Raw genomic sequence first — 27,662 nt, forward strand, 5'->3', positions numbered from 1 at the left:
ACTGCAGTCCGCCCATCACATTAGGATGCGATAGGCAGAGGGACCATCCACAGCGTTTCTGACGGGCTCAAGGATCCCGTCGGTGCATTGGAAAACACCATAATCCCTTGAATGACGGTGGAGCCAGGCTCGGCTCCACTGTCGGATTATGATGGCACTTTCCAACAGCCTTTTCATGTCAGGATTTCCAACATGAAAAGGATGTCAGAGAGTGTCTTTGAGGGCCCCTAGCAGGGTCCCCTGGCCATCCGCTACCGGGCCTGTGCCCCCCCTAGACATCCCTGCACCGTGTGACAGGCACCCTGAGGTGCCGGCCACATGGTGCAGGGATGTTTACAAACATCCATTTGTCAATGGAAGCTTGTGCTGTGGGCCTTTTATGCCCACCGCACAAGCTTACATTAACAAATGGATGTTTGCGACTGCGGTCGCATCATAATACTGTGATCAGAACCGCCCGACATAGTAATTAGGCCCATAGTTCTCGGTTTGCTAGTGCTTGGCTGGTTGTGCATCCCTTTGCTGCGTGTCACAATGTGTGACTCATCTGTTCATTGCACCCTGTTGTTGTCTTTATGTTTTACTTTTCCCTTTCCACTGCCTCTCCCATTTGCACTGCAATTGGTCTCACAACTGCGAGTTTTGGAGCTATTGGTATTGTAAATGGTATTGTAAATGACAATGCCTTTGCCTGTACAAACCAAAACATGAATAAAAGGCATTGTCATTTACATCCACGAGCATCAGACATCCACAACCGTCAGGCATCCACAAGCATCAGGCATCCACATGTCCAGCCCTTCTCTGCTCCACTCAAGCCTCCTCTCTCTGTCCAGCCCTTCTCTGCTCCACCCAAACCTCCGCTCTCTGTCCAGCCCTTCTCTATTTCACCCAAGCCTCCTCTGTCCAGCCCTTCTCTGCTCCACCCAAACCTCCGCTCTCTGTCCAGCCCTTCTCTATTTCACCCAAGCCTCCTCTGTCCAGCCTTTCTCTGCTCCACCCAAGCCTCCCCTCTCTGTCCAGCCCTTCTCTGCTCCACCCAAGCCTCCTGTGTCCAGCCCTTCTCTGCTCCACCCAAGCCTCCTCCTCTGTCCAGCCCTTCTCTGCTCCACCCAAGCCTCCTCTGTCCAGCCCTTCTCTGCTCCACCCAAGCCTCTCTGTCCAGCCCTTCTCTGCTCCACCCAAGCCTCCTCTCTTTGTCCAGCCCTTCTCTGCTCCACCCAAGCCTCCTCTCTCTGTCCAGCCCTTCTCTCCTCCACCCAAGCCTCATCTCTGTCCAGCCCTTCTCTGCTCCACCCAAGCCTCCTCTCTTTGTCCAGCCCTTCTGTGCTCCACCCAAGCCTCCTCTCTCTGTCCAGCCCTTCTCTCCTTCACCCAAGCCTCCTCTCTGTCCAGCCCTTCTCTGCTCCACCCAAGCCTCCTCTCTCTGTCCAGCCCTTTTCTGCTCCACCCAAGCCTCCTCTCTGTACAGCCCTTCCTTGCTCCACCCAAGCCTCCTCTCTCTGCCCAGCCCTTTTCTGCTCCACCCAAGCATCCTCTCTCTATCCAGCCCTTCTTTGCTCCACCCGCCTCCTCTCTCTGTCCAGCCCTTCTCTGCTCCACCCAAGCCTCTCTCTGCCCAGCCCTTCTTTGCTCCACCCATGCCTCCTCTATTTGTCCAGCCCTTCTCTGCTCCACCCAAGCCTCCTCTCTCTGTCCAGCCCTTCTCTCCTCCACCCAAGCCTCCTCTCTCTGTCCAGCCCTTCTATCATCCACCCAAGCCTCCTCTCTGTCCAGCCCTTCTCTGCTCCACCCAAGCCTCCTCTCTCTGTCCAGCCCTTTTCTGCTCCACCCAAGCCTCCTCTCTCTGTCCAGCCCTTCCCTGCTCCACCCAAGCCTCCTCTCTCTGCCCAGCCCTTCTCTGCTCCACCCAAGCATCCTCTCTGTCCAGCCCTTCTCTGCTCCACCCAAGCCTCCTCTCTCTGTCCAGCCCTTCTCTGCTCCACCCAAGCCTCCTCTCTCTGTCCAGCCATTCACTGCTCCACCCAAGCCTCCTCTCTGTCCAGCCCTTCTGTTCCACCCCAGCTTCCCCTCTCTGCCAGACCCTCTCTGCCTTGCTCCTCTCTGGCCTGCCCCTCGGTTCAGCTCTTTTGCTGTTCTACCCCTGCTGCCTCTCTCTGCCCAGACCCTCCCTGCCCTTCTCCGCTCTGTCCTGCTCCGCTCTGCCCTCCCTGTACTGCTCCTCAATGCCCATCCCCTCTCTGCCACACCCCTCTCTGCCCCTCTCCCTCCTGCCCCTTCTGTGTTCTGCAGACAGTGCTCTCCAAGGCTGCACCTGGACACTCAGGCCCTTATAGTCAGGCGATGGATTCACAAGGGAGGTATCAAGGCGGCTGTGTGAACTGAGGTGTTCGGAGACAGCACCCCCCTTCTTTTTTTACCGTTCCCTCTTTCCTTCCTCGCACTGTTGGTCCTCCGAGGCCAAGCCACCTTGGTTTTTCAGCCTTCGGCCCTGTGGCTGCTACAAACAGTGTCTCCTTGTCGCCTCCTCCTCACAAGCGGGGCAGTGGGGGTCCCATTAATGTCCACAGGCTCCTCCGACTGGGGTGGGGGGCACTACCTCCTGCCCCCACCACTGCCCGCACCAAAGAGCACCCAGACTGCAAACAGTGTCTTCTGCTTGGCACCTCCTCCTTACAGGGGGGGGGGGGCTGTGGGGGTCTCATTAATGTCTACAGGCTCCTCCGAAGGGTGATGTACCTGGAAGAAATAGGGGGTGGGGGGGCGGGGGACACCACAACTGTCCACAGCAAAGAGCACCCAGACTGCAAACAGTGTCCCCTCTGCACCTTCTCCTCAGATGCGAATCCCCAAGTATATCACAGGCGCTCTCTAAACAGAAGGCGGGAGCTCTGCAGTTTTCACTTTCTTTACACATGCATCATTCATTACAATGTATTAGTTTGATTTATACTTTCTTTCCGAGTAAAGAAAGAAAATCTGCATTTCTTGCACGTTGGAATAAATATATACCGATTATAACAAGTTACGTGTGCTCCGAGCTGGGAGGGGGTGGGGGGCGAGGAGGTGTGCTCCGAGGAGAGTAGGGGGCTCAATCAAGGAGAGGCTGCCTGTGCAAAACAGTGTCTGCCGGGATCCCTCTGCCCTCCCAGTGACCCCGTGTGCCTCTGTGCTCGGTGCCTGCTTCACAGCTGACGTGAAGAATGTTCTTATCTGCTTGTTAAATAAACAAACAGATAAGAATAGTCTTTACGCCAGCCACAAAGCAGGCTACCTTGTCTGGAGGAGCAGTACAAAAAGCAGACAGGGTGGCACCCAAAACCCCTCTTTTCCAATGGGAAGCCAGAGTTTACCATCAATGCTGACGCTACCCAATGGAAAAGAGGGGCGGGGCTTACAATACCCTTTTTAGAACAATATCTCTCGCAGAGGCGTGGCAGCAGCTTCGCTGCTCCGCCCACGCCTCTGCGAGACCTAAAAAGGAGATCTCATTTGGGGGATAGGGAATCACAGTGTAAATTGTTGGTAATGGTAAGGCCAGAAACCAAGGGGGTATCCATGTTGGGGAGGCATGTGAGGAAATTATGGTTGGTAATTCTCCTTATAGCTCTCATCACTGCTAATGTTGCGAAAATCTGTACTGACAGTTCTGTGGTGTCAATCTCTGTCTAGTATTTTTTTTTGTATTTGGGAATTATTTTATGTTGTTCTTGTGTAATAGGGTGTCCCTTCACAAAACACATTTTTTTAACAAAGGAGAAATAGGGAACAGGGGGGATTTATTTCGTAGTTCTAAGATGGTTGCCTCTTCGAATACAAATTCTACTGAGAGTGCCTATGTTCAATCTATAACCGACCCAGTACTATGGGTGGGAAGGGGAGAGGAGTTGGCCTAACGGCTAAGGCGCTCGACCTTGGACCTGGGGATCTGGGTTCGAGTCTCGGTAACGACGCCAAACCTCCTGTGATTCTGGGCAATTCACTTAATCTCCCCGTGCCTAAAAATGAAAGTGTGTGTTCTCATGTAAAAACGTAACTTGTGCTATGTAAAGCGCTCTGATACCTGATTCGGTTCGGGTCTAGTTCGCGCTATATAAAACTCTACCAACTACCAAAAAAAAAAAAAAAGGGAAAACCCCTTTTTATTTATAGCCTCACTCACTCTAAAAGTGACATGCTTCATCATTGGGCTAACCCCAATTTCTAAAGGTCCGGGTGGGCTCAACCGTATTTCAGGGAGCAATTATAATAAGGGTTTATGGGGGCGTAACTTTAAAGATAAAATTCCACACCCACTCCAAATGTATCCTTTATTCGTGGAGTGGGAGGCAAGAGTAAAAACACTATGGTAGTGTATTCTGGATGCGATGGTCCTATGACCCTAAACTAAACACCAACATGTTTTCAGCCCTCTCTAATAGCCTAAAAATTGGTCCTGGGCTTTCATCAGGGTGGGATGCGAAGAGGTCACTTCCCTCAAAGACGTGAGTGCACTGTGATGCCCAATTTGCATAAGACACATTAAATAGTCTTGTAGATACAAGTCTAATACTTGCCGCTGGTTCTTAGAGGAATTGCCTCATATTGATTGGGCAATGTGCCCAGCTCGGGCACAAGCAGGGGAGCAGAGGATCAAGTAGGTTGTAGCGGGGATGGACCTTTGATGAATGTGTGACTACAAGGCCTCCCCCTCATACCCCTTATGGAGCTGATGCTCTAACAATGTGGGGTAATTGCTCTTAAGAACAAGCACCCTGCGAGTGCCTGGCACACGGTGCAGGGATGTTTCTAAACATGCCTTTTTGCATTAGGTTTGTGCTGCTGCGCTTTTCCGTCCTGCAGCACAAGCCTCAATTTAAAAATTCATGTCTAGGCGGTCGGATCGTAATTCTGAGGTCAGGACCGCTGCCTACGTGTTAGGTGGTCCCGATCCCAAAACAGAGGTGGCCGTACACGTAATCAGCCCCAATGTTAGCTAGTCAGCAAAGATTAAAATGTATAATGAGTGAGCCAAAAGAAATTAACATCTAAAGTTGCCGAGGAAAATCCACACTGACACATGTTTTTTTAAATGTCTTAAGGATTTTCTGTTTTATTTACATTTTAGAAAATAATTCTGTTGACCAATAATCATGATGGTGCTTCACATGATCTTCTGAAGGATGCTGTTGATTTCAAGAGATCTTTCTATACACATTGTGAGGGGCCTGATCTAAAATACAAACAAGAAATCATTATGAAGATCATAAGCATTCTTCAGCTCTTACATACAAATAAACATCAAGTCAGACATTTAAAAGATCACTCTAAAATAATATACAAAACATATATGGATTGACAAGATCACAAAACAACCTTGAGTTAAACATTAAAATACCTAATACAATAGTTTCCCAACATGGATACCCACATAGAATGAAATACCGTTGCTTAGGGAGAGAATCTTGGAGTCATTTTCTGAGTTTAATTTGCAACGAATTACATTTAGTTCAGCACTCCTGATGTTGACTGCAAAAAGTTAAATATTTTAACATACAGAGAGAAGGCCAAGAGGCAAAGTGGGTAGACAAGGACAAAGAAAAGCTGAAATAAGGGTCTCAACTGGTTGGAAAATGACAAAGTGACATATTTAAGAGTATGTTCATAGAATGGTTAACGAATAAAATCCAGATTGAACTTTCAAAACTAAAGCTCGAAATAGAGCGGAAAAAAATTGCCCAAAACAGAATGCACCCAAGAAACGTGGGACTCTTAAGGAGATACGTGGAACATCTCTGCTACAGAGCAGTGCTTGGTTGCTGGCTGGGTACAGATCAGGTGCTGGAGGCCTGGGGCCATAGCACATACAGAAAAAACTGGGAGAACCATGTTAGGACTCAGGGACTGATTTATAGATTTGCGAACAAGGTACTCCGTCACAAACAAACTTGAGTACCATGCCTGTCAAGATGATGGCCGCCACTCTACTTGTGTCAGGAGGATTGTCACCTTTCCATGCACATGCATCAATGTAGCTTCTGCAATTCCTTAATTGGGATTATTAAGGAATCGCAATTAAGGAATTGCAAACGCCTATGCATGTAGGAATCGCTATACAATTAGCAATTCCCAAACATTCCTTAATTGCGACTCACAAATTGAGAGTCGCAATTAAGGAATGCCCTCCCATTCATTTTTATTGGCCTACAGGCCCATAGGAATGAATGGGAGATTGCATGCGCAATTGAGAGTACCAATAGGTACTCGCAAATTGCATATGCAACTTCAAGGGTGCAAGGTTGTCAAAAGGACACCCTGTTGCACCCCCTGAAATTGATCTGTGCACACATGTTGTGCACACACATGCCCCAAGGGCATGTGTGTGTGTGTAACCTACAACTTTGAAAAATGCACTTTAGTGCATTTTTCAAAGTTTTTGCAAATTACCATAAAGTACAAATTGATGGTAATTTTTGCCCTCTATTAGCAAAATTGCAATTTGCGATTCAATCATGCATTGCATTTAAGGAATCGCAATTTGCAATTCCTTAAATTCAATTGCAATCTAAGAAATCTCAATAATTTGCTATTTCTTAAATTGCGAGGGGCTGACAGGTTGATGCATCGCAGAAGACCTTTTGCAGGCGTAAACGGACGATTTTTGCGAATCGCACCGTTTGCGCTCGAAAAAATGGTTGATGCATGTGCCTGTATGTATTTTATTGAAGTGAAACCAAAGGGAGATGCAGTTTAGTAATCGGAATGAGTGATACAGGCTAGAGAAAACAGTACATATGCAAGAGATATAAAGGAGCATTCGAAGACAGATATTTTTTTACTTTGAAAAGAACTCCCATGACAGCGGTTCCTGTCAAGGTACAGAGATCATATCTGGAGCCAGTGCTGATCTCTTAATTATGTGGACAGTAGTCCATCGGGGTGGCAGGTAACAATGCCCTCCGCCACCCTGACGGATGGAGCACCGTCTGTCAAACTCCAGTTCTGGCACAGTTTTGGGCTAACTGGTTTCTTAAGAAATAAAAGAGCTTGGCCAGTTCTATTTTACCACCATAGACCATGGTAAATGGTTGATGGTAGCATGAACTATCAAAGCATTTTCTGCTTAGCATTAGAAATGTATTTGCATTGGTTGACTATCTAAAGTAAACAACAGAACATAACACAGTAATACACATACAAGCATATAACACAATTAAATGGTACTAGGGCACATCACAGCAATGATGTCAAAAAAGAATGTAACAAAACTACTGCAGTACTGTATAACATAATACAACCACATTGCTGTAATGCAGAAGAAACCCAGCAGCACAAAAACATACAGGACATCATCACCACAACTAAGTGCCACACAAGAAATATGCACATCTTTCTTGCAAGCATTACCACTTCCAGAATCCTGTTTTCGTAATAGGGTGGTAGAAAGTATTTGGAGCAAGCACTGCCTTCACTTAGCACAATGACATACAATTCTTAATTTGAGCCAGTGACTGCAGGTGGTTCTCCGGAACTGATTTTTGGGACATGGACTTATTTTTCCTCACCAGACTTTGACCTACAAAACATAATGAGAAATACAGAAGGGGGAAAGAAGGATGAAGATAAAGACTGACAAACTGTGATAAAGGGAGAAGGCAAGAGCCTGTAAGAGTTAGATAAGGGGGACAGGGAGTGTCTAGTGCTAAATTGAAGAGGTCGGAGGTGGAATCAAGATTATGCAGTCCAGGTCCGGCTTTAGGGCAGTGCAACTGGTGCGGCCGCACTGGATGATGACCTGTGGAGGGGGGCGCTGACCTCTGGGGGTGTGTGTTGGGTTTAGCAATAACTTATGATTGGAGCAATGAGGGGCACTTTTGCCCGGTGGTAGTAAGAGAATCCGAGGAGGAGTTCATGGGGCTGAGGGCACCAAAAATGATTGTCGCACCGGGCTCCACCAGCGCTAAAGCCGGCCCTGATGCAGCCTCAGCGTTCGGCACACTAACATTTATTAGCATCAGCCATGAGCTTCTGAACGAGACTTTGGGCTCCTGCACTTATTCTTTTCCAAATTAGAGACTGGGGAGTTTAATAGCGCCTGTCAAACATGTTTTGTGATCCGGTCTCTGGATGCAATCCAACAACCCAAGTAAAGATGCAGGGAGGGGAATGCAACTTTAGGTAGCGGAGAGCAAGTCAGCAAGTAATTGGGAGAGCCAAATTTGTTCCGAGCAAGGAGTCTGTTGTGGCCCTAAGAGCCAATGGCGTCGCCGAACTGAGCAGGTCAAAGAGGAAAACATAAAATCATAACTCATTGCAATTATCATTTTATTTTTTCCCCTTGCTCAGCTGGGTAGGGACTGGGTTGCTCTACTCACAGATCACAGAACAGGGCTGGGGATGAGTGATATGCCCACTCCAAGTGCGCAGGACACTTTGGCCACCCATTTCAGGCCGGTCAACAGTCATGCGCACTTTGCATGTTCTCAATGCAGGCTGCATCACAGCCTGCATGGAGAACATGCCCAGCATCCCATTCTTTGGCTGAGCGCCTGCTCACGGGAGGCTGGGAGCCAGTTGCAGAAAGCTGACCGGGTTAGAAGGTCTACTTGTTCAGTGAGCTGCACTTGTAGGAAGTTCCATTGCCGTCTAGTTTGCTTTTTGCTTGAATTTCCTGAGTGCCCAGGGTCTGATGAGTGCTCCAGTGTAAGTTGGGATGTTTGCACCAGAAGTACACTGTCAAACCTTAAGAGAAGCCTAGAGGTAAGAAGGGCCAATCTTGCTTAGTCAATACTTATTTGCTTTGCCAATGCTGTTGTTTACTGTTTTCACAGATAGCCTTACGATTAGTCATTATTGAGTAATTGTTGATTTCTACTGCTGTCATAAGCATGGAAAGAGTTATACTCAAGCTCTTTCAAAGGAAAAAAGTTCCCAAAACGAATCAGCTTTTTTTTGCAAAATGCTTAAATATTAACATTCTGCTGGTGCCTGCTGCTACCCAATATGGCTTGTGATTTTATTTATCCCAATACGTTTTATCTTCTTCTCCCAGGAACAACTCATGAATCTAAAATCTTACCTCGGAAGTCATTTTCTCGAACTTTGCGAGCTCTAGGTCTGTACTATCCTTCCATCTATTTTCTGGTAGTTTCACAGTCTTCTGTATTTTGAAAAAAAATTATGAAAATGACCGAGATATACATAGAGTCTCTGCAAGCAGCTAACCTTCTTCTATGTTGAGCCTTTGCATCTTATGGCTACAACATAGATACTAAGATACAGATGCAAACTAAATAGAAGTATTTGTGAAACAAGGGTCATAGCTCATCAATGTACAATAAGATAGAATGGTTTAGTTGTACCTACGTCGGTACAGCCTAATGATCTGTTAACAATATTACTTTTCCACCATCTTGGAATGCAAAACTCCCAAAAATAAGATCCCAAAAAGGATACTTTGTTTGTACCATCAAGAATATAATGCACTTGCATGCATGCACTCGATTCACTCCTATATCATGCTCTAACATAAACAATGTACTGGTGCACAAAAGAAGGTATCAACATCACAACTGTTTGAAAGCAGTATGGTAACAGGAAATGCGCTCACATGCAAGTACATTATGTGCTTGAATGCACACAGCAGTTAATAGTGGGACACATATGACGCGAAACATTGTGAGTTGCAAATAAAGTAATTATCATTATTATGATAAAAAACTTTCACAATTCAAAAAAGTGTATTTCTTTAACAGGTGAAGCGTTTTATTTTAGAACATATTGGTATGTCACTGCATTGGGCTGTAGTAATTAGATGTGATATTTTCTAAAGCCAGCTTAGAAACATTCCTGCCCCTTCCCCCACCGTCCTGACGACCATAGCATTGGAACCCAAAGGCAAAGCCTTTCTTTTCTGCCCCCTATATGTGGTATAGGTTGTTATCATAGTTGGAGAAATGGTATAGTCTAATAAAACATATACAAGAGTTTTTCCATCCTGAACTGGTGCTCTCAAATGTGATGGAGGAGGAAAAGCATTGCGTCATTCATCCGCTAGATAGGAATCTCTTTCTTTGATGTTTTACCATAAAGGTCACTGTTTTATATTTAATTCTCTCAGGAGCTAAACCAGTACAGTATTAAATACATTAACAGTATTTCAAGAAAAATCAACCCGACACAAGATATCCTTCTAAAAAAAATACACAGTTAACCTGACACAAGATATCCTTCTAAAAAAAAAAAATACAAAGTTAAGGGGAGGTAGGGCATTCCATTTTTATGCTGTTCTCAGCGACCTCAGCTGATGAAACAAAGAGATAGATTGTAGGAAAGGCTCAACATCTCAGTGAAGGCAATTACACTTATTAGCAAATGAGAGGTCTTGGAGAGCCCACCAACTTACATGTCTTCGCTTAGACAAAAGTGCAGAACTCTGCCTCAGACAAACTTTCACACAAAGCTCAATCTTTCACTGGTGTGAGTGCTGCCATTTTGCATTGTTCTTTACGCTTATGGTCGAAGCAGTCATTCAGATAGGCTGCTTGAGAATACCCTGAAAAGAGCTTGGCAGCGACATAATGCTAATGATTTTTTAAATGGCCTGATCTCAAAACAAACTGACTGAAAAAGATTAGCATAACATCCTTAGTATAACATCCCTTTCAGAACTCCTTGACAACAATTTTCCAAGAGGTCTTCGCTATCCATCCATATGCAGAAAGATCACAGCCTTGTGCTGGGGAACACCTGAACCACACATTCCAAAATGAATCAAAGAAAGTGCTTAACATTGTGCATCTTTCAGAGGGAAAGTAGTCTTGGATGCTCTCCTTTTTTAGCACATCGCTGTTTGACGCGCCATATTTAGAGCAGGGCTTTCTGCACATCAGAGTTGGTCCAGAGCTTCTACACCCACAAGAACCCCAGGGATTCCTTGGGGAACGCAGGCAGTGGCAGAAACTTGGCCGCCTTCTTCCTGGGATCACTGATCCCATTAGTTCCTGGTGGAATGCAGACCGTGACTAAATAAAGTGTCCAATCCAAGATGGAAGTCTCTCTTATGGGAAAAATATGAATTTTCAGATCCAGGATGTGGGAGGGTTTCTTCCTCGGAAGTCAGTTCCTGATTTTGGGAATTAATAGGTAATTTAGATGTATCGCGATACCTTTCATTGTCTGATTTTTTTTGTCCTTCTCTAATCCCCCTTGTCAATCATCCTTATCCGTGATTTTCACCTGCAGACTTGGATCATTCCATGTGAATTTACAATTTTCTTTTTTTCTAGTGTGGGTTTTGCAACTTTTGTTGTTTTTCCTCTAAGGAGTTTTGGACCAACCTCCTGTGGATTATCTGACTCTATATCTATTATCCTGCTTGGCTCTTTTCTCCTTCCTGATCTCGGTGGGAGGTTGGTTCTTTGCTGCTTATCACCAACACAATCTACAGCATCTACAAGATCTACATAGGTTTGTAGACAAGGTTCTTTTGCTTTGCTTGTTTCCTCCTGACTGTGACCCTCCTAAGAAGACACCCGTCTTCTTTCACGTATAATATTCAGTGCAGGCTGGCACCGTGGCTACTGGAAGGAGGTCCCCTTTAGTTGAGCAATCTTAAAGGACACTCAAAAACCTACATTCAGTCCAGTCCTTGACACCACCACCTGCGTTGCAGGGACGCATACTTGGAGAATGAGGTAAGAGCCTGCGTGGAGGTCAAAGCTTGCTTGTTTTGGCTCAGTAGTCCTTGAGGACTTTAGACAGAGTCCAAGCCAGTTACCTGGCTCCAGCCAGGCTTGAGACTTCACTTCTCACACAACTCTGAATTTAGACTAAAAAGCGTGACTACGGTGTTCAAAGAAATGATCAATAAAGCTTATGTAATACCTAGGTGTACAATACCCATCCTGTCTGAGGTGTACTTCCAGGTTGTTTTCTCTTCTACGCTGAAATTCTTTGGGGTCTGAAGCCAGCTGAACACTCGCCAGGTATTATAACCAATGTATTGTAAGTTTTCTTCTTGCTGAACTCTCTGCATCCAATAACTGTGGAGAGCACCTGCCTGTTTTTTTCCACTGGGATGTGCAGAAAAATCTTTGAACTTTCGGGCAGAAATATTGCATTATGGAGAGGTTTTGCTCTCCAACAAATGATTCAAATTGTGTTTGAACAAGAAATAACCTCTGAGAATTTCTTGACAAGCAGTCAAGTCTCATATACTTTTGATTGATTTACAGGTGCATAAAGATGCATAATAATGTTTCACAACTTCTCAAAGGTCTATGCGAAACATCTGTAACTTTGTAAAGGGTGTGACTTTAGCTGCAATTTATGCCTTGCATATCCTTATTCAACACTATGGCCCTCATTAGGATGCCGGGTGGACTGCCACTGACAGGCCGTTGATGGCCGGCCGCCCGGCATCTAGGCCATTGGTGCGATCGCCGGATTACAATACCGGTGGGGAATATGTCGGTGCGGCTGACGGGGCTGCGGTCAGACCCTAATCCTTAAATTGGGCAGTAGGGATTTGGATATCCCTTTCCGTCTGCCTGTTCATGTTGGTCACACCACCATGAACAGGCAGATGAAAAGCGACCTTGGAGACCCTGTGGGCAACTGCTTAGTGGCTTGGGGGCATATGTTATGCCCCCCCACACCTCCATGCACTCTGTGCCAGGCACCACATGGTGCCTGGCACACGGTGCATGGATGTGCACAAAATGCATTTTTCCGGTGCGGCCTGTGCTGTGGCTCTTTTCCTGGGCAGCAGCACAAGCCGCACTAGAAAAATGCATTTTACGACCATCTGCATGGCAATTATATCCTAGGAGGGTGAGCGGGATCGCCGGCTCATTGTCGGACAGTACGTGACTGCGGCGAGGGCAGTCGGACAGTTGTCCGACAGTCATCATACGGAGGCCGTAAGATACAAGTTACGCATGAGATGTACTTCACAGAAAATATTGCCACCCAGCTTAGATAAGCTCTGCAAAAGGTCAAGTTGCAGAGGAAAATAAATACTTGTCAATATGCATGTGGCGAAAACCATGCATGCCCGTTTTTTCTGTGTTAAATGTGCATGCCATTCCCTATTCCATGTTTATTTAATGGGAATGTTTCCACATACCATCTGTTCTGTGTAGGTGATACATGGGAGTGGCGGCAGGAGGAGGGGTAAGGAGGATGGACAGAAAAAGCTATGGCGGGAGCATTACTTGGTCTTCCTGTGCACTCGGAGGGCGTAGGGCAGGGTAAGACCTGCCCTATTAGCCTAACCTGCATGTGATTTTACTGCTTGGATTTTCTGACCAGTAAAAAGAGTCCCAGTGTCCTGCACCCAAAAATTCTGTGTGCACACTGGACCCCTGGTGATTGGACACAGCAGTATACAAGCCGAGGATGTTACTTCACATGTGACTCTGATTGAGGTTTCACATATGAAAATTAAACTTCAGAAACCAGGGGTTTAGCTCGTTTTATGGAAGACGTTCAATTGTAATGCTTCACTGTATTTATTTTTAGCTTGTATTTACACCTTTTTATAAATACCCTGTGACTTTATAGAAGCTAAACACTAATGAGTATAGATATGTAACCACCTTAATGTAGGTCTTTGTGCCTGACACGTCAGTATTTTGGATTACGTAATTATTTATTTTTTAGTTATGCTCATATTTAGGTCTCAGCAGAGAAAGTAATTGCGTTGGTGCTTGCGAGACATTTTCTTAACTTACAGGGGGCTTAGAGCCCACCCATTGCTTACCATTGGTTGGCTTCATTGCCATTCTCATTTACTTGCTTCTCATTGGCAAGTGTGTGCCGGCTTCACTCCCTTTTCTTGGGTTTGGCCTTCCCTAGAACGTGGCCCAATTACAGCTTCCTTGCCCAGTGTCCTTCCATTGCTCGTGCTTTCTGACCTACCCTTTTCTTGTTGTGAAGCATTCCATACGTGTAAGTGTTTGCACTGTCTTTCGTGTTGCTTGCCCCTTTCCGCCACCGTCCCATTGTGTTGTTTACCTCCTCAATCCTCCCACCCTCTGTTGCATTGCTTGCCCCCTCCCACCGTCATTGCAGCCAATGAGAAATATAGCAGCAGCTTGCATGAGCTGCTCGGACGTGTTGCTTACTCCCTGCTGGATCTATCTGCCTCTTCCGGTAACATCACTAACTCATGCACTGACGCTTGCAGAAAGATGACCGGATTAGAAGGTCTACTTATGCAGTGAGCTGCACTTGTAGGAAGTTCCATTGCCGTCTAGTTTGCTTTTTGCTTGAATTTCCTGAGTGCCCAGGGTCTGATGAGTGCCCTGTGTGAGTTGGGATGTTTGCCCCAGGAGTACACTGTCAAACCTTAAGAGAAGCCTAGAGGTAAGAAATGCCAATCTTGCTTAGTCAATACTTATTTGCTTTGCCAATGCTGTTGTTTACTGTTTTCACAGATAGCCTTACGACTAGTCATTATTGAGTAATGGTTGATTTCTACTACATAAGCATGGAAAGAGTTATACTCAAGCCCTTTCAAAGGAAAAAAGTTCCCAAAACGAACCAGCTTTTGTTTGCAATATGCTTAAATATGAATATTCTGCTGGTGCCTGCTGCTACCCAATATGGCTTGTGATTTTATTTATCCCAATACGTTTTATGTTCTTCTCCCAGGAACAACTCATGAATCCAAAATCTTACCTCAGTATTCAGTTTGTCATAGTTTGAAGGCTCTAGTTCTTGAATATCCTTCCATCTATATTCTGGTCGTCTCACAGTCTTCTGTATTTTGAAAAAAAATTATGAAAATGACAGAGATATACAAAGTCTCTACAAGCCGCTAACATTCTTCTGTGTTGAGCCTTTGCATCTTAAGGCTCCAACATAGATGCTAAGATACAGATGCAAACTAAATAGCAGTATTTGTGAAACAAGGGTCGAAGGTCATCAATGTACAATAAGATAGAATGGTTTTGTTGTACCTACGTAGGTACAGCCTAATGATCTGTTAACAATATTACTTTTCCACCATCTTGCAATACAAAACTCCCAAAAATAAGATCCCAAAAAGTACACTTTATTTGTGCCTTCAAGAATATAATGCACTTGCATGCGTGCACTCGATTCACTCCTACATCATGTTCTAACATAAACAATGTACTGTTGCACAAAAGAAGTGATCAAAATCACAACTGTTTGAAAGCTGTATGGTAACAGGAAATGCGCTCACATGCAAGTACATTATGTGCTGGAATCCACACAACAGTTAATAATAGAAGGACACCGATGCCGAGAAACATGTTGAGTTGCAAATAAAGTAATTATCAATGGCCATGTCACAAAGAGCTTGATCATAATCAGGGATACATTTTGTTAACTATCAATGAGAATGTATTGTTAACATTTCAGCCTGTGGTATGGTTTGGCCCAGTGGCCGTCAGCAGGACAAAATGAATCAAAATAATTGGTTTGTGGTAATTGTGGAGGGCACCTGCCTGTTTCTTTCCACTGAGTTGTGCAGAAAGTCTTTGAACTTTTGGGCAAAAATAATGAATTACGCAGAGGATTTGCTCTAAAAAAAGATTCAAACTGTGTTTGAACAAGAAAAAGCCTCTGAGAATTTCACGACAAGAAGTCAAGTCTTCCATACTTTTGATTGATTTACTAGTGCATATAGATGCATAATAATGTTTCACAACTTCTCAATGGTCTATGCAAAACAACTGTAACTTTGTAAAGGGTGTGACTTTAGCTGCAATGTATGCCTTGCATATCCTTATTCAACACTAAGCCCCTCATTAGCATGCCGGGTGGACCGCCACTGACTTGGTGTAGTCCGCCTGGCATCTAGGCCAAGGGTCCGATTGCTGGATTACAATACCGGTGGGGTATATGTCGGTGGGGCTGATGGGGCTGCGGTCGGACCCTAATCCTTACAATGGACCATAGAGATTTGGCTATCCCTTTCCGAATGCCTGTTCATGTTGGTCACACCGCCATGAATAGGCAGATAAAAAGCGACTGTGGGGGCCCCAAGCAGGGCTCCCATCCCCCATGTGCAACTGCTTAGTGGCCCGGTGGGCGCATGTTGTGCCCCCCACACATCCATGCACTGAGTGCCAGGCACCACATGATGCCTGGCACAGAGTGCATGGATGTGCACAAAATGCATTTTTAAAGTGCGGCCTGTGCTGTGGCTCTTTTCCTGGTACAAGGAAACAAGGAGACCCAAAGGTAATGCACTAGGGACCTTGGGCGGTAACTTATTATAGAGAACAGTGGACCCTAGTATTTGAAGGATCGGAGTAATGATAGGCATACACTATATAGTAAGTATGTCCTTTGTCCAGCCGGACAGGATTTTATTAACTGAATATAAACAGTAGCACAAGAATTTTCATAAATGACAAGTGGGCACGACCCGTGACCCACAGTGAACAAGACAAAACAGAGAAAATAAAAAAGCAAGGGAACGAACAAGGCGGTCTGTATACTTGTACTCAGTGGACAGACTTAATGACGTTTTAGACACCATTGCACAGGTTATTATTAAACATTTCTGAGACATATGGTGCTAATTTGTCGACGACGTTTCGATGCCCGACTTTAGATACAGGGCATCATCTTCAGGACAAGAAATTAGTACATGTTTGTCTTGAAAACAGAATGACATTTGCCTATTTTGAGCTTAATACAATAAGAAAATGTGGAAATTACAGAAGGGAAAAAATAAGGAGAAAGAAATGAGTTTAAAATTGCTAGGACTTATAATATGCTAGACCATGGGTACTCACAAGCTTTCTCTCGGGGGCCAAATGTACAGTGTGGTTTGTGTCCGAGGGCCGCACCGGTGGGGGCGGGGTCAGTGGGGGAGGGGGCGGGGCTAGGAAAAAAAACTGAGCTTGAGCTAGATCACAGGTCCCTGCAGCGGACGCCTTCGTCCACTGAGCCACCAGACCCGGCATACACACATTTCTTTCTCTCTCTCTCTCTCTCGTTCTTTCTCTGTCGCTCTCTCTCTCTCTCTCTCTCTCTCTCTCTCTCTCTCCCTCCCTCCCTCTCTCTACCTCTCTCTCCCTCTGTCTCTCTGTCTCCCTCTGTCTCACTCCCTCTCACTCCCTCTCTCCCTCTGTCTCACTCACTCTGACTGTATCACTCTCTCTTTGTCTCCCTCTCTCTCTCTGTTTCCCTCTCCCTCTCTGTTTCCCTCTACATTCCTCTATTTCTATCTCCCTCTCTCCTTCCTTCTCCCTCCTTCCCTCTGTCTCCCTCTCTCTACTTCCCTCTCCCTCCTTCCCTCTCCTTCACTCGCCCTCCTTCCCTCTCCCTCCTTCCCTCTCCTTCCCTCTCCCTCCTTCCCTCTGTCTCCCTCTCTCTCTCCTTCCCCTCCCTCACTCTGAGGTCTCCCTCACTCACTCACTCACTCACTCTGAGGTCTCCCTCCCTCTTTCTCCCTCCCTCGCTCTGTCTTTCCCTCACTCTCCCTCTGTCTGCCTGTCTCCCTCCCTTACTCTCCCTCTGTCTGCTATCTCCCTCCCTCTCCCTCGCTCTCCCTCTGTCTCCCTCGCTCTGTCTCCCTCACTCTTCCTCCGTCTGCCTCTGTCTTCCTCCCTCACTCTCCCTCTGTCTGCCTGTCTCCCTCCCTCACTCTCCCTCGCTCTCCTTGTCTGCCTCAGTCTCCCTCGCGCTGCCTCCCTCGCTCTCCCTCTGTCTGCCTCTGTCTCCCTCCCTCACTCTTCCCTCGCTCTCCTTGTCTGCCTCAGTCTCCCTCGTGCTGCCTCCCTCGCTCTCCCTCTGTCTGCCTCTGTCTCCCTCCCTCCCTCGCTCTCCCTCTGTCTGCCTGTCTCACTCCCTCACTCTTCCTCTGTCTGCCTGTCTCGGTCCCTCACTCTCCCTCTGTCTGCCTCTGTCTCCCTCGCTCTCTCTCGCTCTCCGTCTGTCTGCCTGTCTCCCTCCCTCCCTCTCCTCTGTCTGCCTCTGTCTCCCTCCCTCGCTCTCCCTCTGTCTGCCTCTGTCTCCCTCGCTCTGCCTCCCTCGCTCTCCCTCTGTCTGCCTCCCTCCCTCGCTCTCCCTCTGTCTCCCTCGCTCTCCCTCTGTCTGTCTGTCTCTGTCTCCTTCCCTTTCCCTCCCTCTCCCTCTTCATCTCACCCTGCCTGTGTGTGCCCGGGCTGAGACAGCTTCTGGGCACACACACACAGCAAGCTAGCCAGCCGCACCCGAGCACTTCACAGTCTTTAAAAGACCATTCGCATGCTAATGAGGCTTTGTTCACCTCTTAGGCCCCTGCAGCCCCACTCTGACGGAAATCGCCCGGCCCTTACAGAGAGTCTCTGCATCGCGCTGCAGCAGGGGTGTTTGCTGAGATTCTTTAAAAAACAAACAAACACGGGTACGATGTCTGCACGGTCCACGGGCCGCCAGGGAAGGCTTGCCGGGCCGCCCTTGGCCCGCGGGCCGTACTATGAGTACCCGTGTGCTAGACCAAACGTGACATAGGTGCATAATGGTGAAAATGCCGGTATTTCAAGATATAATAAGGCCCCATAGTGGTGGCAGTGAATCTATCATGAGTCTGGAGCAGTTCATATTACGAGTAGGTGGAGCCTGTGATAAGAGCATAGTGCGTGAAATTTAATAAGATGGATTTACAGTAATGCACAGGCAAACAACCACGTTAAAAACAGCGCTTTTTCATGTGAAAGAACAGGTGACATGTCATGCATAAATACATTTTGACGGCGCAGTGACATATCAGAATGAGGGTGAGTGAACGGGGGAATTGCCAGCTAATAGTAGCTTTGGGTTAAGAGAACAGCGCATGAGCTAAGTTTAAAAACCGCGGTGATTGAGGATTGTAGCACATCGGTGCTGGATTTACCATTTGTCAGGCTTTCCGGTAGTTTGTGGGAGAGCGCGGGGATCAAGCAATTCCTTGGAGTGGGAGCGGGTTGTTCAGTCTAATGCCTGCCTTGGGAAAAGTACGGAACACACGGTGACCCACGAGTAGGCAGAAAACCAGTTTAGGAAAGGGAGGAATAAATTAAATAGTTACCAGCTTAAGAGCGGGATAGCTCTGGTGAACGAGACCGGGCCAGTCGCGGCTCGCTGGAAAAAGAGAAAGGGGCGGGAAAGGGTTTCAGGGTGGATCCAAGCTTGATATGTTGGGTATGGGACGGATTAGGGGGTGGTTTGGAAGCGCTAACTTACTTGTTGGGCGGGTGCTTGATGGCATCCACGGCATCAGGCAGGCGGGGATCGCTGTTAAGCCGGAAGTGAGGGGCGATTAAAATAAGGCGTGAGTGACAGGGAAAAGGGACAAGGCTGGCAGTAGCGGCGGCCATTTTGGTACAGGCTAAAGGGAGTGGTTGCGGCGGCCATCTTGGAACGGTGAGAGTGATACAATAGTGTGATAAAAAACGCGAGTGACAGTATTTATAAGGTGCAGTAAAATAACATTTGTACATAACTGCTAAACAATATCATTTAGTTGAGAAGAACCAATAGTGCATCTTAGTTTTACATTATGAAAACATTTTGCTGGGAGGAGAACCTTTTTTCTGTAACAGGTGCGGCAATCAAACCATTTACAGTAATGAAGTCCAATCCTCAAGTCTGTTGAGACCATTGCAGATACTGTTGGTTCGTAGTATCCAATGCAATTCCTCTTTGTTCAATAGTTGTGATATATCAGCACCCCGTGGTTGGGGCTTGATCAATGTAATTATAGTCCATGTCAGATCTTTTTCAGTATGTCCTTTGTCTTTGAAATGTTCCACAAGAGGGGCATTTGCAGTGTTGCAATGAATCCTGCTGCGATGCTGTCCTATCCGGAGCTTTATTTTCTGGCTGGTTTGACCTACATAGATCAGCATGCTGGAACAGAAAATCGCATAAACTACATTCGATGAGTTGCAATTAGAGAAATACTTTCTGTCAAACTTGATTGCGCCAAAAGTAAAGGTTTTTCCTTCAATGGTGGAATCGCAGTATATGCAACTGCCACATTTCACATGGCCTGTCAAGGCGGGCAAACCCCATGCATCATTGAGCGTGGTTTTCAAAATAGGTTGTGGGAGAGAGGCCCGTACAAGATGGTCTTTTATGTTTTTCGCTCTCTTAAAAGCGAACAATGGGCGTTCCAGATTCAATGTACCAGCATTCAGTACTGGCCAATGCTTTTCTTTATGGCATTGGATGCTGGGGAGAAAGTTGTTACACATATAAGTTTCTCTTGAGTTTTCTTGGGTTTAGGTTCCAATAGGGTTTCTCTAGGGCAATACCATGCTCGTTTTAGAGAACGGCGTACAAGTTTTCTTGGGTAGCCCCTGTTCCTAAGCTTGTTACTCAGAGTTTTTGCCTCAGTGAAGTAGTCGGCGATCGAAACGTCGTCGACAAATTAGCACCATATGTACCAGAAATGTTTAATAATAACCTGTGCAATGGTGTCTAAAACGTAATTAGGTCTGTCCACTGAGTACAAGTATACAGACCGCCTTGTTCGTTCCCTTGCTTTTTTATTTTCTCTGTTTTGTCTTGTTCACTGTGGGTCACGGGTCGTGCCCACTTGTCATTTATGAAAATTCTTGTGCTACTGTTTATATTCCGTGAATAAAATCCTGTCCGGCTGGACAAAGGACATAGTTACTATATTATTATTATGCGTTCTTATATAGCGCTCGATTACCCGCAGGCATTTCGGCGCTTGCCTTGGGAACCCGTCCTGGCTTTTTCTCTGTGAGATACCCGTAATGGGCATCCCCAAGGTGGAAGCCAGGCATCCCGCCGCGGGGGGGCCGTAGTGGAGACTAAGCAGGCTAATGCCCAGAGCTGCAGAGTGTGAACCCGTGATTCGAGTAGGCACCGAAACGAGAATTGTCGAGTCCGTGGATATTTGGGCTCAAGACCCTGCCGCGTCGGGAATTGAACCATGGTCCCGGGTCTGACTTCTGCTTCAGGGTCTGCCGCCTCTAACCAGTGAGCCACACTTCTCTTCTAACCAGTGAGCCACACTTCTCTATATAGTGTATGCCTATCATTACTCCGATCCTTGAAATACTAGGGTCCACTGTGGCTCTTTTCCTGGGCAGCAGCACAAGCCGCACTAGAAAAATGCATTTTATGACCGTCTGTATGGCAGGCGTATCCTAGTAGGGTGAGCGAAATCGCCGGCTCATTGTCGGACGCTACCTGACCGTGGCGATGGCGGTCGAACGCTTGTCCGACTGTCATCATACTGAGGCCCTAAGATATAACTTCTGCATGAGATGTACTTCACAGAAAATATTGCCACCCGGCATAGATAAGTTCTGCAAAAGTTCAAGTTGCAGAGGAAAATAAATACTTGTCAATAGGCATGTGGGGAAAACCAACCATGCCCGTTTTTTCTGGGTTAAATGTGCATGCCATTCCCTATTCCATGTTCACTCAATGAGAATGCTTCCACATACCATCTGTTCTGTGTAGGTTAAACATGGGAGTGGCAGCAGGAGGAGCGGTAAGAAGGATATAAATGGACAGGAAAAGCTATGGTGGGAGCATTACTTGGTCTTCCTGCGCACTAGGAGGGCATAGGATAGGGTAAGAGCTGCCCTTGTAGCCTAACCTGCATGTGATTTTACCGCTTGGATTTTCTGACCAGTAAAAAGAGTCCTAGTGTCCTGCACCCAAAAATTCTGTGTGCAAACTGGATCCCTGGTGATTGGACACAGCAGTATACAAACCGAGGATATTACTTCACATTATTATTATTATTATTATTACTAAATTAAATTTGTAATGCGCACAGATACCCAAAAAGGGTTTCCCGGCTCCTAGCACAAAAGTTGCTAGAACGCGAGTGGTTAAAAGCACATTTACTGCTAAAAATGCCAAGTTTTAAGATTTCTTCAAAAGCTCAGATAAGACGAGTCATTTATCAAAGACACAGGAACAGAATTCCAGATTTTGGGGCAGAGACAAGAGAAGGAGCAACCTCCCATTCTTGTTAATTTAAATCTGGGGATCACAAAGTCCCCATGAGCTGTAGAGCTGTAGTAGTAGTGTAAACATAGTTGGTCTTGCTGCTCAGCCAGAGTGGAATGAATGGAATGTTGGTGAATGATTAGAATACTGAAGCGCAGGGGACGAGAAGGAATGTAGGGATGGATGAGCTCTTGCAGATACCGTGGTGCAACCCCTTGTTTGATTTTAAAGATGTAACACAAAGTTTTAAATTTAATTCTTTGATCGATTCGTAGCCAGTGGAGGTCACGAAGATAAGGCGAGCTGGAAGCCTGGCTTGGAACTTGGCAAAGAAGGCGTTCGGCAGAGCTCTGCACTACCTGTAACTTTCTCAGTACAGTTTGACAGCTACCAAGGTAAAGAACTTTGCCATAATCGAGGCGAGAGGTGATAAGTGCCTGGACTACCGTGCGTTGGGTAGAGACAGGAAGTATCCAGCAGATCTCATGAAGCCATCTCAAGATCGTAAAGCAGATGGCAGCCACATTAGCCGCCTGTTGTCTCATGGAAAGGATTTCATCAATGATGAAGCCTAGATTGCGGACATGAGTGACAGGAACGGGAAAGGGAACCATTTCATGAGGCCAGTGGTGAGGGCCTCATATTTCCTTATGGTTACCTAGGGTAACAACCTCTGTCTTGTCCCCAACTTCAATAAATTGAGGCGCATCCACTCTGTCACTTGCCGTAGGCCGCACTGAAGGGCAGATGTTGTAGCGTCTTTGGTGGTGGAGAATGAAAAAACAATCTGCGTATCATCAGCATACGAATAGAGGGATAGTCCTGCCTCCTCCACGATTTTAGCCAGGGGTCTAACGTAGATGGTAAAAAGCAAAGGGTTTAAAATGGACCCCTGTGGGACTCCGTGTGCTGATGCGCAGATCTTAGATGAGGACTTGGCAGAAAAGACCTGAAGGGTGCGACCACTGAGAAATTAGGCAAACCAAGATAAGGCGATGCTATCGAGCCTAAGTGACCTGAGGGCATTAAGCAAGATGTTATGTGAGACGGTATTGAATGCGGCACTCAGGTCTAATAGAATGAGTGCCGCTGTTTCCCCTCGGTCAAGATGTTGGCGCAACTTCTCAGTGACCCCAAGCAGAGCAGTTTCGGTAGAGAAATTATGTCTGAACCCGGATTGAGAGTAATGGAGATAACCCATTTTTTCTATATGATCAGTCAGTTGCGTATAAATATGTTTTTACCAAAATTTTGGAAAATACAGGGAGCAGAGATATAGGCCTGAAATTCGATAGTACAGAAGAATCTGCTCCGGCCTTTTTCAGTAAAGGGACGACCATGGCCCGCTTCCACTTGGGGGGAACCGAAGCCTCCCGCATAGAGGCATTGAGAAGTTCTATAACAACGCCTTTAGATGTTAAAGAGAGCTGGCGTAGGATGTTAATGGGCAAAGGGTCGAGTGGAGAGCCAGACTTGACACTATTTAAGCAGTTTTGAAAGGACGTCGCATCAAAAGGATCCCAGGAGTAAAGTTTAGCTGTCAAATTGGAAGTACTGTAATTCATCAGGTCAGATGGAGAAGTCATACTGTACAAGGAGGGAGAAGCCAAAAGTGACCTGTGAATGAGTTCAACCTCTGCATAAAGATGTCAGTGATATTATTGCATTGACTTTCGTCAAGAACATGGTGGTATCGGAACCAGCTAGCTTCTTTACTGCAGAAAATAAGGCCGGGGACGGTTAGATGCCTGAGTGATTGTACTTGCAACATAAGAGGTGCGTGCCTTTTTGCAGTCTAAGTGATAACTTTTGAGAGCAGCTTTATAAGCATCTTTGCGAGTGGGAGAGTACGATCTCCTCCATCTTCTCTTTAGAGCTTTACACTTAGACTTGGTGATTTTGAGGTCGTTTGTAAACCATGGGGCAGGAGGATGATGTGTGAAACTACGTTTTGACACAAGGGGCAAACAAGTATCAATGGCCGTGTTTAGCCAGTCCGAAATAGAAGCATTTAATGAGAGCACGGATAAAGTGGTATCAGGTATGCTACCTACCAGGAGAGTGTTAAGAGACTCCATGTTCAGCTTATCTCAGAGTCTGAAATTACCTGAGTTAGTCACAGAAACTACTACCCTAGCTGTAGGACACTGCAAATTAAATTAGATTAAAAAATGGTCGGACCAGTCTAACCGAGACGCAGGAATACTGCAATCATACCTGAGATTAGACAAAATTGGATCAAGAAGATGTCACGCCCTGTGAGAAGGGCCCAAGTTACATAGCCGTAAACTTAAAACCTCCATTTCAGACAAGAAGGTACGGCAGATGTTATTCTGATCATCCTCTAAGTGGAGGTTCAAATCACCAAGAATTGTAAAGTTTGCTGCCTTCAAAATGAAGGGTGCAATGAACCCAGGGACCTGGGTTCCCCGGAGGGCGATAGATAAAAATGTCAGACAGGGTCAGCTGAGGAGATACAGAAAGTTTGAACAAGGCAGTTTCACAATCTGTGATTGAAAGGACTTCAAATTAACAGAAATAAATAGATTTAAAAATTATAGCAATCCCCCGCGCCCTTGCCTGTGTCCCGGTCTTTCCTAACGATGACATATCCAGGTGGAAGGGCTGTGGCGATATCTGGGCCTGAGCTTGCATGGAGCCAGGTATCGGTTAGGAATAATGCGTCTCGACGTTCCGTGCTAAGAAGATCAAAAATATAATGATTGTTTTTGGCCATAGAGCAACAATTGAGGCTCTGAAAATGAAAATTCTGGCTACAGGCCGTCTTGGCAGGTACAGGGCGGCGAACAACCTGAAGACCAGTTCTGGTGATAGTTTTTATAGAACGCATGGGACCCAGTGTAAAGTTATATTGGGAGCAAATAAAGCCAAGGTATGGGGGAATACATACAGTGCATTCAGAAGAGGGGAATCTACTGTATTTATGAAGTTGGGCAGCTGTGTATGTAATTCATTTTGGCCATAGTTTCTTGCTGCTGAGCGCGTCAGGGCGCGGCCCCCAGCGCGCCATCGGCGCGCACTTGCATCTGGCCACTGAAATAGAGCCAGGGATCAGAGAGAGCGGCTAGAGTGTCGGTCTGGGTGACGCCTACCTACCAACGAGAGGCGTTAGTGCGGCTAGAGTGGCTGCGAGTTAGGAACGGTCATACCACAAAGTGCAAAATCAAAGGAAACCAGGCAAAAGACCAACACAGGTACAGTTTAGACCAAAGTAAGCACCGCAAGTAGTTTGAGCGAAAATGTATTTATAGAACAAAGTTCTATATGAGTTAAAATTTTAGTGGGCAAGTAAGCGGAAATGCAGTTTTAAAAAAACAAACGAAAATTGTAGTGTGCAAAATAGACAGATACAATTTGAAAACAAGGAACAGCAATTAAAAATCAGCAGTTAAGAGCAAATGTACGTAACACTCACATGTGACTCTGATTGAGGTTTCACGTATGAAAATTAAAGTTCAGTAAATCAGGTTTAGCTCTTGTTTTATGGAAGAAGTTCAATTGTAATGCTTCACTATATATATATATTTTTTTTAAAACATACTTTATTGATAGACTGCACACATTCTGCAGAGCTCTGGACACCAGAGACATCTACAGGACAAATATACGACATCAATTGATATGCAATCAACTTTTCTTTTATGAGCAAACATAAACAAAGCAGTTCTAGTCAAAACCCCACTATATTTATTTTTAACTTGTATTTACACCTTTTTATAAATACCCTGTGACTTTATAGAAGCTAAATACTAATGAGTATAGATAGGGAACCACCTTAATGTAGGTCTTTGTGCCTGACATGTCAGTATTTTGGATTACGTAATTATTTCTTTTTTAGTTATGCTCATATTTAGGTCTCACCAGAGAAAGCAATTGCGCTGGTGCTTGCGAGACATTTTCTTGACTTACAGGGGGCTTAGAGCCCACCCATTGCTTACCATTGGCTGGCTTCATCGCCATTCTCATTTACTTGCTTCTCATTGCTAAGTGTGTGCCGGCTTCACTCCCTTTTCTTGGGTTTGGCCTTCCCTGGAGCATGGCCCAATTACAGCTTTCTTGCCCAGTGTCCTTCCATTGCTCGTGCTTTCTGACCTACCCTTTTCTTGTTGTGAAGCATTCCATACGTGTAAGTGTTTGCACTGTCTTTCGTGTTGCTTGCCCCTTTCCGCCACCGTCCCATTGTGTTGTTTACCTCCTCAATCCTCCCACCCTCTGTTGCGTTGCTTGCCCCTTTCCACTGTCATTGCAGCCAATGAGAAATATAGCAGCAGCTTGCATGAGCTGCTCAGACGTGTTGCTTACTCCGTGGTGGAACTCTCTGCCTCTTCCGGTAACATCACTAACTCATGCGCTGACGCTTGCAGAAAGCTGACCGGGTTAGAAGGTATACTTGTGCAGTGAGCTGCACTTGTAGGAAGTTCCATTGCCGTCTATTTTGCTTTTTGCTTGAATTTCCTGAGTGCCCAGGGTCTGATGAGTGCCCTGTGTGAGTTGGGATGTTTGCACCAGGAGTACACTGTCAAACCTTAAGAGAAGCCTAGAGGTAAGAAGTGCCAATCTTGCTTAGTCAATACTTGTTTGCTTTGCCAATGCTGTTGTTTACTGTTTTCACAGATAGCCTTACGATTAGTCATTATTGAGTAATTGTTGATTTCTATTGCCGTCATAAGCATGGAAAGAGTTATACTCAAGCCCTTTCAAAGGAAATAAGTTCCCAAAACGAATCAGCTTTTGTTTGCAAAATGCTTAAACATGAATATTCTGCTGGTGCCTGCTGCTACCCAAAATGGCTTGTGATTTTATTTATCCCAATACGTTTTATGTTCTTCTCCCAGGAACAACTCATGAATCTAAAATCTTACCTCAGTAGTCAATTTGTCATAGCTTGAAGGCACTATTTCTGGAATATCCTGCCATCTACTTTCTGGTCTTCTCACAGTCTTCTGTATTTTGAAAAACAATTATGAAAATGACAGAGATATTTATAGTCTCTCTGCAAGCAGCTAAACCTCTGTGTTGAGCATTTGCATCTTATGGCTACAACATATATGCTAAGATACAGATGCAAACTAAATAGCAGTATTTGTGAAACAAGGGTCATAGCTCATCAATGTACAATAAGATAGAATGGTTTTGTTGTACCTACGTAGGTACAGCCTAATGATCTGTTAACAATATTACTTTTCCACCATCTTGGAATACAAAACTCCCAAAAAGTACACTTTATTTGTGCCTTAAAGAATATAATGCACTTGCATGCGTGCACTCGATCCACTCCTATATCATGTTCTAACATAAACAATGTACTGTTGCACAAAAGAAGGTATCAACATCACAACTGTTTGAAAGCTGTATGGTAACAGGAAATGTGCTCACATGCAAGTACATTATGTGCTTGAATCCACACAGCAGTTAATAATAGGAGGACACCGATGCTGAGAAAATGTTGAGTTGCAAATAAAGTAATTATCAATGGCCATGTCACAAAGAGCTTGATCATAATCAGGGATACATATTGTTAACTATCAATGAGAAAGTATTGTTAACATTTCAGCCTGCGGTATGGTTTGGCCCAGTGGCCGTCAGCAGGACAAAATGAATCAAAATAATTGGTCTGTGGTAACTGTTGAGGGCACCTGCCTGTTTTTTTCCACTGGGTTGTGCAGAAAGTCTTTGAACTTTTGGGCAGAAATAATGAATTACGCAGAGGATTTGCT

The 27,662-nt window shown here is 45.6% G+C and overlaps 1 protein-coding gene across 1 annotated transcript in view; it reads right to left on the bottom strand.

The window, feature by feature from the left end:
- Positions 1-5,080: 5,080 nt before the first annotated feature.
- The window catches only part of LOC144790756 (uncharacterized), a 39,711-nt gene continuing 17,129 nt past the window's right edge, over positions 5,081-27,662 (bottom strand). Inside the window, exons 6-9 of the mRNA XM_078665458.1 lie at positions 26,808-26,888; positions 14,665-14,745; positions 9,059-9,139; positions 5,081-5,212 (exon numbers count right to left, since the gene is read on the bottom strand). Coding sequence (XP_078521584.1) covers positions 5,144-5,212; positions 9,059-9,139; positions 14,665-14,745; positions 26,808-26,888 — 312 coding nt within the window. The 3' untranslated portion in view covers positions 5,081-5,143. The remainder of the gene's footprint in view (positions 5,213-9,058; positions 9,140-14,664; positions 14,746-26,807; positions 26,889-27,662) is intronic.

The sequence above is a fragment of the Lissotriton helveticus genome, chromosome 11 (genome assembly GCF_964261635.1).
Source record: "Lissotriton helveticus chromosome 11, aLisHel1.1, whole genome shotgun sequence".
NCBI lineage: Eukaryota > Metazoa > Chordata > Amphibia > Caudata > Salamandridae > Lissotriton > Lissotriton helveticus.